At 44.0% G+C, this 15128-nt stretch overlaps 1 protein-coding gene across 1 annotated transcript in view; it reads left to right on the top strand.

Moving 5' to 3' along the window:
- Positions 1–15128, top strand: part of UBR4 (ubiquitin protein ligase E3 component n-recognin 4) — a 77390-nt gene that overhangs the window by 50271 nt on the left and 11991 nt on the right. Inside the window, exons 74-94 of the mRNA XM_026862505.1 lie at positions 127–366; positions 1518–1656; positions 2200–2325; positions 2480–2608; positions 3054–3397; positions 3634–3724; positions 4095–4179; positions 4579–4706; positions 5414–5543; positions 6030–6187; positions 6675–6784; positions 7322–7463; positions 8219–8300; positions 9289–9462; positions 9899–10020; positions 10432–10629; positions 10756–10836; positions 13194–13281; positions 13659–13786; positions 14278–14385; positions 14615–14734. Of these exons, the coding sequence (XP_026718306.1) occupies positions 127–366; positions 1518–1656; positions 2200–2325; positions 2480–2608; positions 3054–3397; positions 3634–3724; positions 4095–4179; positions 4579–4706; positions 5414–5543; positions 6030–6187; positions 6675–6784; positions 7322–7463; positions 8219–8300; positions 9289–9462; positions 9899–10020; positions 10432–10629; positions 10756–10836; positions 13194–13281; positions 13659–13786; positions 14278–14385; positions 14615–14734 (2923 nt within the window). The remainder of the gene's footprint in view (positions 1–126; positions 367–1517; positions 1657–2199; positions 2326–2479; positions 2609–3053; positions 3398–3633; positions 3725–4094; positions 4180–4578; positions 4707–5413; positions 5544–6029; positions 6188–6674; positions 6785–7321; positions 7464–8218; positions 8301–9288; positions 9463–9898; positions 10021–10431; positions 10630–10755; positions 10837–13193; positions 13282–13658; positions 13787–14277; positions 14386–14614; positions 14735–15128) is intronic.

Raw genomic sequence — 15128 nt, 5'->3', positions numbered from 1 at the left:
GCTCTCCATTCATCCAATTTAAAGTAGATTTGGAGCCGAGACGGTTGTGTTTGGCTTCTCTTCATACGTGGGCAGGGAGGGTACTTCCCCACTGAAAAACCACGCTGCTTTCTTTCCTTTTTCCAGGCCGGCTCGTTGGCACAAAGCTAAAAAAGTCCAGCTGACCCCAGGCCAGGCAGAGGTGAAGATTGATTTGCCGCTGCCCATTGTGGCTTCGAACCTGATGATTGAATTTGCAGATTTCTATGAGAATTACCAGGCTTCCACGGAGACCCTGCAGTGCCCCCGGTGTAGCGCGTCCGTCCCAGCCAACCCAGGGGTGTGTGGGAACTGTGGTGAAAACGTGTACCAGTGCCACAAGTGCAGGTATGGCATCCTCGTGCCTCCCCACAGAGCCAGCGCTGGGGGTTTATGGAGCCCTTGTGCTGTTGCCTGTCTGTGATGTTCAACAAAATTCCCTGCTAGTTAAATACATGATTCTGGTTAATACAACCGCACAATCAAATTAGTCGAGAAGTATAAAACAGGCTTACAGGGATTTAATGTTAATGCAGGCTAACAAAGGAAACCTGATACGACAATACTGAAAGAACACAGAAGTTTCAGATCAAGCCTGCTGAAGTTTAAACAAGAAAATTCTCAGGAGGAGGTTATTTTTGGCCTGCCTGTTCAAGGGCATGAGGCTGGAGTTAAATTATAGGATTGCAGGGGGGTTTCCCCACAGAATCCCTTGCTTTAGCGTGCTGGACGGACAGTGCTGGCTTGTCTATTCAGAGCTTTTGTTGTGCTCTCCTCATTCAGAGCAGGGCTCAGGGCATAATTTACTGTGCACTATTCAGGCTTTCACTACAGTATTATAAATCCTTCTCTTCTGTGAGTTTTGTTTCCTTATCTGATACCTCTTCCTCCCTTATTGTCCCGTATTCCGTTCTAATCCTCATGGGATTCAAGGTGTTTAGCAGATTTTCCAAAGATCAGATGATTCCTGCTATATTGAAAGGTTTCCACATCCCTTCTTGAATTATGGGAGCTATAAATCAGTTCGTGTCATGCTACTGTAGTCTGCAGCGGGATAATAAGTATGCTGTAGTTAGTCCCACTGCAACTGGGTGAAGAGTGAAAGCTATTGAAAGCCCAGACCTTACAAAACAAAATGGTTTCCTTTTATCTGTGTTCTTGTAAAGGGCACAGTGCCCTAGTCTGACGTTCTGCTGGGAATTGCTGTAGTCATAGTAGAATTGTGAGGAACAAATTCACATCTGTTTCTGCTCTTTCTGGGCCAGAATGTGGCACCGCTTCTGTAAGGATTTTTGTTGTTGTTGTTGCATGACTTGTAGGTTTTGATTCTCACATACTTCATATATTTCACTTGGGGCTTCCCCAGGGCAATTTGGTAGGTTAGATGTTTTAAGGGCTATCCTTCTCTTCTACCTACTGAGTCCACAGCTTACTTCACTGCCTCAGTTACCTTGATAAAGCTCGGCTGCATTCTTGGACCTTTCTGGCTTGCCTTTCAGATCCATCAATTACGATGAGAAGGATCCCTTCCTTTGCAATGCCTGTGGGTTCTGTAAATATGCTCGCTTTGACTTCATGTTGTATGCCAAGCCTTGCTGTGCAGTGGATCCCATAGAAAATGAAGAGGATCGAAAGAAGGTGAGACTAATCGCAGATAAATTAATGAAATGCTGTGTCCTCTGGCCAGGTCAGTGCCGCAGGCACATCAGAGGTCCATCTCTCTTGGGAGTAACATGAAAAGCAGTGCTCCTTCAAGGCTCCTCACTGACTAATGCATTCCTTATTTACTGTCTTGCTCCACCAAATAAGTAAGTCTTCAAAAGACCTAATTCAGTGCTTTACTTATAAACTGGCTATCAAGCACTGCATCTCATTGCCTTGCTGTACATAGGGGTGAATTTGGGTTGTACTGTGGTTTTTACCATCCCATCTGAGGAGCCCTGCTGAAGACTGAAGAACCCATTGCACTATGTGGCCTGTCCCAGAGGATAAATGTGCTGAGCATAGTGTCAGCAGAGCAGTACTCCTGGCAGAAGCCAGGTGCAGGATCACCGTTTGTTTATTTTTTTGCTAGAGAAAGGCAAGAAGACAGAAGACTTGGGTTGGTGGTTGCAGTTTTGTAGAATGAAAAAAATGTCTCTGAACATAAAATAAGAGTTTCCTTTTCTTTTTTATTCATAGGCAGTAACAAATATCAACACTCTCCTGGATAAGGCTGACAGAGTGTATCACCAACTAATGGGACACCGACCGCAGCTGGAAAACCTTCTGTGTAAAGTGAATGAGGCAGCTCCTGAAAAGCCACAGGTAACAAAGGGCAGATACATCTTGCACAGAGCTCGAGGCTGGTGAGACACTGCCAAGAGCCTCTAAAGGTCCTGCCTCGGATGCTGCTCTGCAGCCGTTATTTCTGTGTGTAGCCTCTGCATATGATTCCTTTTTGTTTTCCCCTCTGTTACAGGATGAATCTGGTAGTAGTGGAGGGATAAGTTCTACCTCAGCTAGTGTGAATAGATACATACTGCAGTTAGCCCAGGAGTATTGCGGTGACTGCAAGAACTCTTTCGATGAACTTTCCAAAATCATCCAGGTACGATGTGCTTTGATTTCAATTTGGGTCATGTGTTTCCTTCTGTTAACAGATACAGTACGTATCAGAAATAGGAAGTAAGATAATGCCATTTGGCATTTAATGATGCCATTAACAATAGGTGATCAGCTGCATATTTTCAGGGAAGTAACAGAATAGTAATTTCTGCAAGCCATGGTTACAATTAATTCTACGGATTTGTCAGGTTTCCAGTGTTCCGTTGCATGTGATGTAGACAACAAGCCTTTAACAGAGCAGGTAACTGGAGTTAGGCTGATATTTCTAATGGATTTCCCAAGTCTGCCATTGACATGAAGGATTTAAAGTTTTGAGATACTTGGTTAAAAATGTTCCTCCACAGTGAAAATAACCTGTGAATGGGTTTGGTGATTATGTGCTGCCTCCCAGTTCCACAACTTTCATCTCTCTTTTTCTGTGCTTCCAGAAAGTGTTTGCCTCTCGAAAGGAACTCCTGGAATATGATCTCCAACAGAGGGAGGCAGCAACGAAGTCCTCACGAACCACTGTCCAACCCACGTTTACTGCCAGCCAGTATCGTGCCTTGTCTGTTCTGGGCTGTGGCCACACATCATCAACTAAATGCTATGGCTGTGCCTCTGCCGTCACTGAACACTGCATAACGTTGCTCCGGGCTTTGGCCACCAACTCTGCCATCAGGCATATCCTCGTGTCCCAGGGCCTTATCCGAGAGCTCTTTGACTACAACTTGCGCCGGGGTGCAGCCACAATGCGGGAGGAGGTCCGTCAGCTCATGTGCCTTCTGACCAGGTTAGTGTTTCAGTGCATCAGTGTTCGCAGCCCTCTGGCTTCCAGTGAACTCTGGAAAGCCACATGCTTGTAAATCAGAAAAGGAGTAGCTTTACAGGGGAGATATCTTACATCAGCAAACTGTAGGCTGTAACTGCTTGTGCAATTGTTACCAACTAAGCTGAAATCCCAGGAGCTTTTGTTATTTAGTGCGAGCACAGCATAACACTGTTCTCTATTTTTCCTACTGGGATTAGGGACAATCCAGAGGCCACACAACAAATGAATGACTTAATCATTGGGAAGGTTTCTGCAGCTCTGAAGGGACACTGGGCAAATCCAGACTTGGTGAGAGACTCCAGTGTTTTCTTATTTCTGTTTTCTGCCCCTCTGCAACTGCCGATGTATTCGAATCATTGCATCTTCTCTATTACCATGGTCTATTTGTAATACAGAAGGTGTTTGTGTCTTGATAGGAATTAAGATAAAGCACAAAATTATGTGATTAGGTATGTGCCCAAGTTTCCTCCAACAATTCTGCCTCTCTTGGCTGTTGCTTGTAGTTCTCTCAGGCTGCCAGTCGTCCCAAATGGGCATGGGATTAAATTTACTTAGATCAGTGTGTTTTGAACCTGTGTTTTTCAAACATCAGAAGGTAAAAAAGGACTACTGCATCACCAGGACTTCTTAAGCCTTTGAACATGTGTCTGTGTTACAGGCTAGCAGCCTCCAATATGAAATGTTGCTGCTAACAGATTCCATCTCCAAGGAAGACAGCTGCTGGGAGCTCCGACTACGGTGTGGTGAGTTCAGACAACAAGTGTGACAGCTTTACTTTAGAATGCTGTGCCCAGATTCAGACACTATAGTAAAATTTTAAGGAAGGGAACTGATGCCGACTCAGCTCATGATTAGGGATAAAAATGGAGTTAGCACCAGATAGCTTTGTTTTGGGGTAGTGCATTTCTTGAAACAGGAGTGCTGAGAAATAGAAATATGGTGGTTTAGAGGGAAGGATGGCAAAGACTCTCTTGCTGTAATACAGAAGGATTGTTTGCCATCCATGGCTGCATGAAAACGTGATAGTTTTGCTTGAGGATATGAGGTCTTTCCTAACTCTAAACATTTAATACACTGTATAGAGCTGGGGAGGTGTCTCTCTGCAGATCTTAGTGGAATAAAACTTTTTGTCTGTCTTTCAGCTCTCAGCCTCTTTCTGATGGCAGTGAACATCAAGACTCCAGTGGTTGTTGAAAACATCACCCTCATGTGCCTGCGCATTCTTCAAAAGCTGATCAAGCCACCTGCTCCAACCAGCAAGAAAAACAAGGTACTGCCTTGGATGCTGAGCAAAGCATCTGAAAATTTGCTGATGAAAGTCTGGCACACTGATCTCAGTGATTAATAACTTTGTGAGGAAGCCAGGGCTTGCTTTTCCTGGTCATGGTTACTAGGAAAGCAGAAGTACTGTGACTCTTGTCTTTACAAACTGCAAATTACAGGTAACTGCTTTCCATTTTTACTGTTCTTTTGTGGCTTTGACCACTACTACTGAAAGCAGGACTTGTTTTTTTTTCCTGCTCAGATCTGAGGCATGGGGAAAGCACTACTTCAAAGCTACGACTTGGTTATTTTGGTGATTTCAACAGCTTTGTAGAATCAAGTACTTTTAACTTGGATTTTTAAATGCGGAGCTACAATTCTGATAAATTTATTGGCTGGCTGCTTCTTGATTGTAATTAAGGGTAACATTTGTGAGGGAGAAGGGATGTTTCTGCTTCGATCTAGCTATCTGGTAATAGCTATCTGGTTTGACAGATGGATGTCAAAGATGGGTATACTGATATTTCAGTAGTAACTGTAGTGAGGCATCTCTCTTAGTTCATGGTTAACAGAAACTGTATACCCTGATGCTGTCCAAGAGCTGCATTTAGCTATCCATGGAGCGGGTGCAACCAGTGATTCACCTGCAGGAGTTACTCTTAAGGGAAGAGGCTGCAACTTTCTGAAGAATCATAGAGCCTTTTTGTTTATTAGGATGTGCCTGTGGATGCTCTCACCACTGTGAAGCCTTACAGCAATGAAATCCATGCACAAGCTCAGCTGTGGCTCAAGAGGGACCCCAAAGCATCCTATGAAGCTTGGAAAAAGTGCCTCCCTGCCAGAGGTAGTCCCTTGCTTTTAACTTTGTGCAATTTTGTGAAGGAACACAGGTTAAATAAGGAGTGTACTTCTGTAGAGTTGTGTTGGCTTCTGTCCCATGACATCTGATACCATCTTCACACTTAGCTGTGTAGTTCGTAGAGATTGTAGCACTGGCTTTTCTAGGCTGTGTTGTTCAGACCCTAAGCAGAAAATGCACTATGCCTGAAGATAATCAGGGGAATGTGAAAAATGAAACTTGTTGCTTATTTAAAATGATACCAAGCCGACTGAAAAGCTGATTGAATTCCCTGAGAGGCTATGGGATTTGCATCTGGCTTGAAAGTGAACATAGCTCCATGCAGAAGTGAATATGGCAGCAGAAAGAAATGAGAAGCAACTCAGCTTCTCAGCTGCAGTTCGGAGAGTTCCAGCGTGAAGATAAAAATACAACGGCAGTTTGCAGTTGATAACTGCCAACAGTTCTCTTGAGCTGTGTTCAATATTGCAGGTATAGATGCCAATGGGAAATCTCCCAGCAAAGCTGAACTTCACCAGCTCTACTTGTCAGAAAAATATGTCTGGAAATGGAAACAGTTCATGAGTCGCCGTGGAAAGAGAACTTGCCCTCTGGATCTCAAGCTGGGACACAACAATTGGCTGCGACAGGTAAACGTGGGTGAAGACTAGTGGGGTGCACTGGGCAGAGTAACAGTCAGAGATTACGAGCAGTGATATTTGGGGAGAGTGTAACTGACTGTATCCAATCCCAAGTCAGGTTTGCAGCTTTGTTCCCTTAAACATACTATACCTGAACGTTTATCCCAGAGTCTGCATGTTCTTAAACTCTGAACCTTTACTTGCCACGGTGCTCCTACCTGTCTACTTAGCTACTTTTTGACCGCTGAATTTTCATAGGTCCTGGGCAGTTTTTCTTGTGTATATGGATTAGTATGTCACCTACACAGTGCATTGTGTAAACATTTTGGTGGCAAGCAAAGTAGGCTTTCTCACACAATCAAGTGTTCAGAAGAGCAAGGGAACACTGTCACCAGGTCACCAGACTGTCCTAACGTACGTTGTGCGTTTTTGTAAAAACATCACTAGTTTATCTGTGCATGTCAGATGATACTGTTTGTCAATGCTCTTGCCTTAGGTGCTGTTTACTCCTGCCACTCAAGCTGCGAGGCAGGCTGCGTGTACTATTGTGGAAGCCCTGGCTACCATCCCCAGCCGCAAACAGCAAGTCCTTGATCTCCTGACGAGGTATTTCTGTGTTGCCACACTTGGCAGCTCCAGGATTATTTTTCTTTAATTCCCATGAGAATCTCTTCCTCCTTCCAACTTTTCTCACACCTCTCCCTTGCATACCTCTGGTTCACAGATGGATTCTAAAACTTAATTAGCTTGGGATAGTATAGATTGAGAGAGACACTTTTTTTTTTTTTTTTTTTTTTTCCCCGCCTGGCAATAAGCTATTGCATCTCTGTATTTTTTCCAGGGGTCAGCAGGTGGTGTTCAGCTGTGTGGACATTTCCTCTGCCTCTTAGACAGCAAAATAATCAACTGAGCTCTCTTCCAACTCCTGTGACATAACTTAGCCCAATTGATGTTAGTAGCACATTTGGGGAGCTCTTTTTTGGAACAAAATACCACTTCAGCCATTGAGTAATGAATAACAAATACATTGTTGGCTGGGAGGATAGATTTGGGGAGGCTTTTTCTTTCTTTCCATTGTGTCCTTAAGTTGTCAATACCTCTAGTTCTGTGAAGTGGTTGTCAGCTTGTGTTTCTCTCCACTAGTTACCTGGATGAGCTGAGTGTTGCTGGGGAGTGTGCCGCCGAGTACCTGGCGCTGTATCAGAAACTCATCAAACCAGCCCACTGGAAGGTCTACCTGGCAGCCAGGGGAGTTCTGCCCTATATTGGCAGCCTCATCACTAAGGTATGGACATGTATGGAGGAGCTAGGGAGCAACAGGAAGCTTGTCTCTGGCCTGTCAGTTTGGCTTTTTTGCTTTGAAATCTCCATCTCTTCTTCGTTCAGTGCTCTGTTGCTGACCCTTGCCAGGTTTAGGAAGTTCACGCTTCTGTGCTGTCATCTCTGAACAGTGCTTTGAGCCCCAGCTGTAGCATTCCTCGGCACAGACTGCCTGGTACACTTTGATTAACTACTCTGGGGGCAGCTATGCCAAGGGTATAAATATTGCTACACTGACTTGGCACCAGGTGCGAGCTGGAAGCTGTCTTAGCTGCCAGCCTGGACTCCGAAAGCCCTTAATGACAAGGGAGGATTAGGTGTGCTACCATTCCCTGAGTGTGAGTGACAGCCTCTTGCAGAAGCACCATGTTTAAGTTGCAGTCTTCGGAGTGTTAGGTCTTAGTTTTCTGTGGTGATCCCTGCACTCCAAAGAGGCAGATGACACCCTCTGTGTCAATGGTGGCCTTGACGCCATCGCAGAGGGCCACCAGAGCAAAGCAGTGGTGATAGGTAGGCGTAGGGAGAAAATGAAGAGGATGTCTGGGGTAGTTTTTTCTCCCCTCTCCCCATTCCCTCCCTGTTGCTGCGCTGCAGTTTTGGTTTCTCTGTGGCTGGCTGTTTCTTCACCATGCTCCTTTGCACTCTGTGGTAGACACTCGCCAGCTAGTCAGTATTGGCATTGCAGTTCCTTGTCCTAATAAGCTTGTCGATTATTTTCAGGAAATAGCTCGTTTACTTGCCTTGGAGGAAGCAACACTCAGCACTGATTTGCAGCAGGGATATGCCTTGAAGAGTCTCACAGGTATTTGGTGTCATTGATGCAAGTTCTGTAGTAGGATTAGAGATGGGGTGATCATTGTTCTGTAACGGCATGTAGCAGCATTTCAAAAAGATGTGATTTGGTGTTTTGCAGTCATCAGCACTGGATTTTTGCTATCAATTTAGCACTTAACCCCTAAATGGATTTTTCCTTTTTTTTTTATGAATTTGAGTTTTTAGTTACTTGAACTGTGGTAACAAGTTATCAGCAAACTTCATCATACCACTTCTCCATGTCATTGCATTTATTGTATAGTATAATTCCTGGGTCCTTTGCAAACACTGCTGATTTATTCCTGCCGGTTGTTTCCTACCTACTTACTCTATGGTAGCTTTTCTTTTTTGAATCATCTAGGGTATACTTTTGAAAAAACTTATTGGAAATGGAAATACATCATTAACTAGGTCATTTTTTTGTATCCTCTTCCACGCTCTTCAAAAATTAATGGACTAATTCATAAAGCCTGGCTTCTTGCAAGAAAAATCATGTTGATAAATGTGTCAGGAGAAAGCATTCAAGTGTTTACTGATTCTTTACTTTATTATAGAGTGACCAATCTGGTGATGTAAGTCACTAAGTCATGTACTGCACTTGCTGTTGTGTCATCAGAGATAGCTTAAATATTAGACAGGGAGCAGTCATCTGCTTTTGAAGTGTCTTGCAATAGAAAAATGTCAAAAAGTGCCAAATTTTGTATCGAGCCCTTAGAAAACTCCTTATACCCTTTCCTCATTCCCTCACCATAGTCCCATCTGGTGTAACTTCCAAGGCAGCTCTCACAGGCTGGGGTTTTGCCTCCAACCATTCAGTTGATGGAAGTGAGCTTTAAACCCCAGACTGACAATGGGAGTTGTAACAAGCCATTTCATTGTGCTCCTTTTATGATACTGTGCTCTGTTTGCTGGCCACATGACATTTAGGTCTAACAAATCCAATTCTCTCACTTCCTGAATATATCATTGCTTTATAGGTCTTCTCTCTTCCTTCGTGGAGGTGGAGTCCATCAAACGGCACTTCAAAAGCCGACTGGTGGGTACTGTCCTGAATGGTTACCTGTGTTTGAGGAAGTTAGTCGTACAGAGAACAAAGCTGATCGATGAAACCCAGGACATGCTGCTGGAGATGCTGGAGGATATGACAACAGGTAAAGCCACTTCGAATCCATAAATCCAGAGCTTGGGTCAACCAAGATGAAAAAGCAGATAGTTACAGCCACACAAAGAACTTCTTCCTAAAAGATTACTGTAGTGAAGGGTATTTTTATGGCTTGGACCTTTCAGTGTTTCCTTTTGGCACAGAAAAGGTAAATAACATTCCTGGAGTCGTCTCTTATTTTCCAGGAATTTAAACCTCCTCCTTTTTATGGGATTGCTTTACTGCAGCCCAAGCCTGCAAAGGATTTTCCTAGTAAACGTACCAATAAATAGCCTTTCATCTTTTAAAAAGTGGATATGCAAAAGCAGAAGGCACCAAAGTCTGGTGCTTTATTGCAGATGAATTTATTGTGTATGCTGAGTTAAAATGGAACCTGTAAAATTGACTCCTATGTCTTTTTTTTTAATACTTCCGTTTCTTGGCAGGCACAGAATCTGAAACCAAAGCATTTATGGCAGTGTGTATAGAGACTGCAAAACGCTACAGCCTCGATGACTACAGGACTCCAGTCTTCATCTTTGAGAGACTGTGCAGTATTATCTATCCTGTAAGTATAGACACAGCTGTAGCATTGATTAAAAAGTTAGACTTCTTAAATAGATGTATTTGCTTGCATTTGGAGAAAAACCCAAGTGTCTACAATGGTGATTTAATATTAGCTAGTGTAGAACTGTAGTAATACGATATCCCATCTTGGGGTTTCAGTATTCAAGTTCCCTGCTGTGGCATGCTCTGTGCAGAAAAGCAGAACCACCAGTATTGTTTCATGCTGAGGAATTTGCTCACTAATGATACTAGAGATCCTCTAAATGCCACATGTGTGGCAGTGTACCACAGGGTGCACCACGGACCACAGGACTGAAGGTTTAGGGACATTCTGTCACTTGCTACTGTAAAAATGTAGGAGTGGGAATGTGGTTAGAGGACAACTTACTCTGTCTGTGCTGCTGTTCTTTAGGAAGAGAACGAAGTGACAGAGTTCTTTGTAACTTTGGAGAAAGATCCCCAGCAGGAAGACTTCTTACAGGGCAGAATGCCGGGAAATCCCTACAGCAGTAACGAGCCTGGCATTGGGCCACTCATGAGGGACATCAAGAACAAAATCTGTCAGGACTGTGACCTGGTAGCTCTGCTGGAGGATGACAGTGGAATGGAGGTGAGAGTGCACACGTGTGAATTTCTCGTACAGATTCATGGGGAGGCCATTTCTAGGCAGCTGGTGAGTGCTTGGAATGGTGATGCAGTGTCAGCTTGTCTTGACTTTTTATTTTCTCCCTTTCAGCTTTTGGTGAACAATAAGATCATCAGTTTGGATCTGCCTGTGGCTGAGGTCTACAAGAAAGTGTGGTGCCCCACTAATGAGGTGTGTGTTATCTTCATATATGTTAACAGCACAAAGCACCTGTCCTTAATATTAAAAAAATGAAAAGAAAAAAAAAAATCACAAAGTCAGGATTTATTTTCTGGCATATAATTTCTTGGGTATAGTTGCTCAGCACCTTTTTATGCTCTCTTTGGATAGACCATTGCTCAATTCTGCAACGTAAGTGATTTAAAAGCACATAATGCTGAGGTGAGTGTATTGAACTTACCCATGTAGCGTATCAGATACATGAACTGTCGTCTTGAGTAACAAACTTTCTTACATTCCTTTGGGGGAAATAGCTGAACTTTGTGTCACCGCCTTTCAGAGCACATTTCACACTCCATCTGCACGTGACAGTTTAATGTGTGTGTACAGACAAGGACACCAGATTGCTCCATCAATCTGCGCTTCAGAGGTGAACCCAAGTTATTTATGCAGAGCGAGCATCCAACATTTCTCCATATTACTTTGCACTTGTGCTCTTGTGTTTTTCATGTAGGGATCTCAAGAACTTGACAGGTTTTCTTCTCCCAGTTTTCTCTTAGCAATGTTGCCTGTTTTTCAGATGAAGAAATGGACCCAGTAGTCTTAAGGGACTAGTCCACTGTGTCCCTTAAGGGACTAGTCCACTGTGTCCCTTAAGGGACTAGTCCACAGTAAGCTTGTTCCAGAGGTGGATGTGGTCCAGAACAAGCCCTTCCTTTTCTTGTAGCCACTACAATAAACTCCCACTGAGAAGGAATCCATCTCTAAGTCTTGCCCATTACAAATATGTTCTTTAGAGGCACTGCTAGTAGCACTTGGGATCATTAAAAAAAAAAAAAAAAAAAAGACTGACCTGCCCAGCATTTCTTGTTCATTCCTCATTTACTCTTGGGTTGCAGTCACCCTTGACTGAGACCTTGTTTTCCTGAAGCTGCTTGCTATGCTTGTGGGGAAGAATTCAAACAGAAGGCCTGTTTTCAATGAATGGGGAATAAGGGAAATTATTCTTATCAAGCTTTATTTAAGTAAAAAAGAGCCTTCTGTGGTGCAAAATCAAGCCTAAAGCTAGGTGACAGTGATAATTTTTTAGGAAGGTCCCAACTTGGATAGGGAAGTGAGGTGCTGATCCTAATCTGTGAATTCTACTTTGAACTTTGATGAAGTTCCTGAGCGGAATCATGGCAGGTGCTGCCTGCCCGCCCGCTCGGAGCGGCAAGGTGCTGAGCTGGAGGCGGCGTGCTGCTCTCCAGGGATACAGTGCTGCTGCTGAAAGGCAGAGTTTGCTCAGCATTCCTGTCCATGAACAGCTTTCAGCTGTCTCCCTTTGTGTGCACCTCCGCAAAGCGCTTCTGGAGCCGCGGCTCACGTTCCCTAGGAAATAGGCACACAAGAACGCAACCTCGGGCCCCTTTTTGTTTCCCTTGTCTCTCACTGGCTTTTTTTGTTCATCTGCCATTTTACCAGGGCCCCTGTGGTGTTAATTGCTGGTCTCTAGCGTGGCCTTTGAGCAGATCTTCCCCCCGGGGCTTTCCCCGTGCTTATGTATTTGCTGTGACATTAAGCACTGCTTATTCCACATTAGGCTTAGTGCGCTCTCTGACAGGTTTTCTCTCGCAGGGTCTCCTGCTCCCAAATCTGGGATTTTTCTTTTCTGCTTTTTATTCAGACCTATGGATTAAAATGGGAAGTTTAGTGATATGCTGTCAGTATTTCCAGCTGAAAATGCATCCGGAAAACTAGCCCTTTCCCAGAGTAAAAGCACAGCTTGTGCTTCAGTGGGTTTGGCTCTATCATTTTAGTAATATACTGTCTTACTGAAAGCTCATTAAATTGCCTTTAACTCCTCCTTTTCCATTTTCCATCACTGGAGATTTTATCTAATTGAAAGCACTCATCCAGTTAGCCTCTCCTGCTTCTTTTACTGGGCTGTGCCTGGTCGCTGGGTTTCCCAGGTATGCCGTGCAATACCCTCAGAGGAAAGCTTGCTGTGGAAAGCGGGCGTTTCTCTGCAGATGAACATGTTTTGCTTGGCTAGATCTTTCACTGGTGCTAAAGGAAACTGTTGGGGGAGATACAGAGAGGAAGAGACTGTTTATTATCAGCCTGTCAATCTAATTGGCAATGCCAGGAAAAGCTGGACAGACCAATAGATGAGTTACTGATATTTTTGCAGGTGGTGGCTTTAGTGTTGGTTTTAATTCATCTCAGGAAGGGGAGGATGAGGGAGTTTCTCTGTGTTGCCATCCGCAGTCAAAACAGCACGAAGGAGAAATGAGACTGGAGTGCCTGTTACACACTGTGATGAGAATTGGACTTGTATATAAGTGTCCACAGAGATATAGTTGATAAAACACTCTCCTCTCTTGCAGGGGGAGCCGATGAGGATCATCTACCGCATGCGAGGGTTACTAGGAGATGCAACTGAGGAATTCATTGAGTCTCTCGACTCCACTACTGGTAATGCACTTGTCTGGATTAGATTTGGAATCTGAGGTTCACTGCAGAGCAGTGACAGTATTATCCTTACAGCAGAGAGCTTGATGTTGACTGACATTGCTTTTGCTACATCTACCTGCTTCATGTAGAGTTGGAGGAGCATTTTAACAATGCTTTAAGTCTGTGCTTTAAATGCAAACACTTGCATGGCACAGCACCATTCTATCTGGCCCTTGCTCATAATTCTTTTCAAATTTGATACAGCTGAAGTGACTTGAACTGGTAAATGTGTCCTGCTGTACTCTCTGGTTTTGCTTCACTATTTTGTCTCCTGTGGGCTTCACGAGCTTGCCATATTGTAGCTACTTCCTCTCATGAGAAATTTGTTTCTTCTATAGATGAAGAGGAGGATGAGGAAGAAGTTTACAAGATGGCAGGTGTCATGGCCCAGTGTGGAGGCTTGGAGTGCATGCTCAACAGGCTGACTGGAATCAAGGACTTCAAGCAGGGCCGGCACCTCTTAACCGTGAGTCTCAGCTTCCGTTCTTCAGGGTCAGGAGTTACGTGCTGGAAAATACCACAAATGTTAGTGAAGTTTAATTATCTTGTATGGCAGCTTAAGTGTTGGAGCAGAGGTTTCGATTCACTAATGAAAACCTGAGAAATTTCTTTTTCCTTCTCCCATTTCGCTTGATGAACAATTCTTTACAAAGACTCAGAAGTATGTAGACGCTAATGAGTTGGTAAGGCTAAATCCTATCTTGAGGAATTAGTAAGGCTAAATCCTATCTTGAGGAGTTGGTAAGGCTAAATCCTATCTTGCAGAGTGATTGTTTTCTGCTTGGCCTTACTTGAAAACCAGAGCTGTCCTAAGGGTAATCTTGGTGTAAAAATCTGGCTTGTACTTTACCCCAGAGGTCTGGAAACTAGCTATATGGTTGGGTGCTTTTAGTTTCAGCAAAATTCTCCTACTCATTTTGAAGGTACTGAAGAGAATGTATTCTTTGTATTTTGTAGGTGCTGTTAAAACTGTTTAGTTACTGTGTGAAGGTGAAGATAAATCGTCAGCAGTTGGTCAAGCCAGAGATGAACACTTTGAATGTCATGCTGGGAACTCTTAACTTGGTAAGGACAACTTGGACTTTCATAAAGTGCTTTTCATGGACTCCAATGGATTTAAACTACCTCTGACTGTCATGCTGCCTTATGACAACTGCAGGAGATCTGAAATATTGCTGGACTGGCAGTGCAAATTATCTGTTAGCCATTCCTTATCTGTTAGTGAGCAGGAGTTTGTGGGTCAGTTAAACCAGTTAACTGCTGGTGTTACAGTAACTGCTGCCATCTTCTCCAGGCTCTGGTGGCTGAGCAGGAAAGTAAAGACAGCGGAGGAGCGGCCGTGGCAGAACAAGTGCTTAGTATAATGGAGATCATACTGGATGAATCCAACGCAGAACCTCTGAGCGAGGACAAGGTGAGTGCCTGGGGCTCGGTGCACAAATGGAAATGTTGACTGGGATTCAAGGCTTGCAAATAGCTTGTTACGGTGATGCTGGGCTTCAGGAGCTGGAGAAGAGTCTTAAATGGGAGTCCAACCCTTGTTACGCTTGCTGGCATGTCTTAGCAGGCCTTGGAGGTAGGGCAAGAGGAGTGCCCTGAACCAAAAGCACTGCGAGGCTGCTTTTGGATGATTCTTGCACAGTCGGGGTGGGGGTTATTAGCACTGTTTGGATCCCTTCCTTGCTGCTTTGGGCCACTGGCCAGTGAGAGACAAGAAAAGACACAGCTCTGCCTTGTTTTTATGAGTGTTTTCGTACATGTTGAAAACATGATTGATTTTCCAGCTAATTGAGGATAAAAACAGTATC

This window comes from Athene cunicularia (assembly GCF_003259725.1).
Source record: "Athene cunicularia isolate RWA chromosome 21 unlocalized genomic scaffold, athCun1 chr21_part1, whole genome shotgun sequence".
Classification (NCBI taxonomy): domain Eukaryota; kingdom Metazoa; phylum Chordata; class Aves; order Strigiformes; family Strigidae; genus Athene; species Athene cunicularia.
The sequence above is the reverse complement of the archived record's forward strand: the minus strand, read 5'-3'. Positions and strand labels throughout refer to the sequence as shown.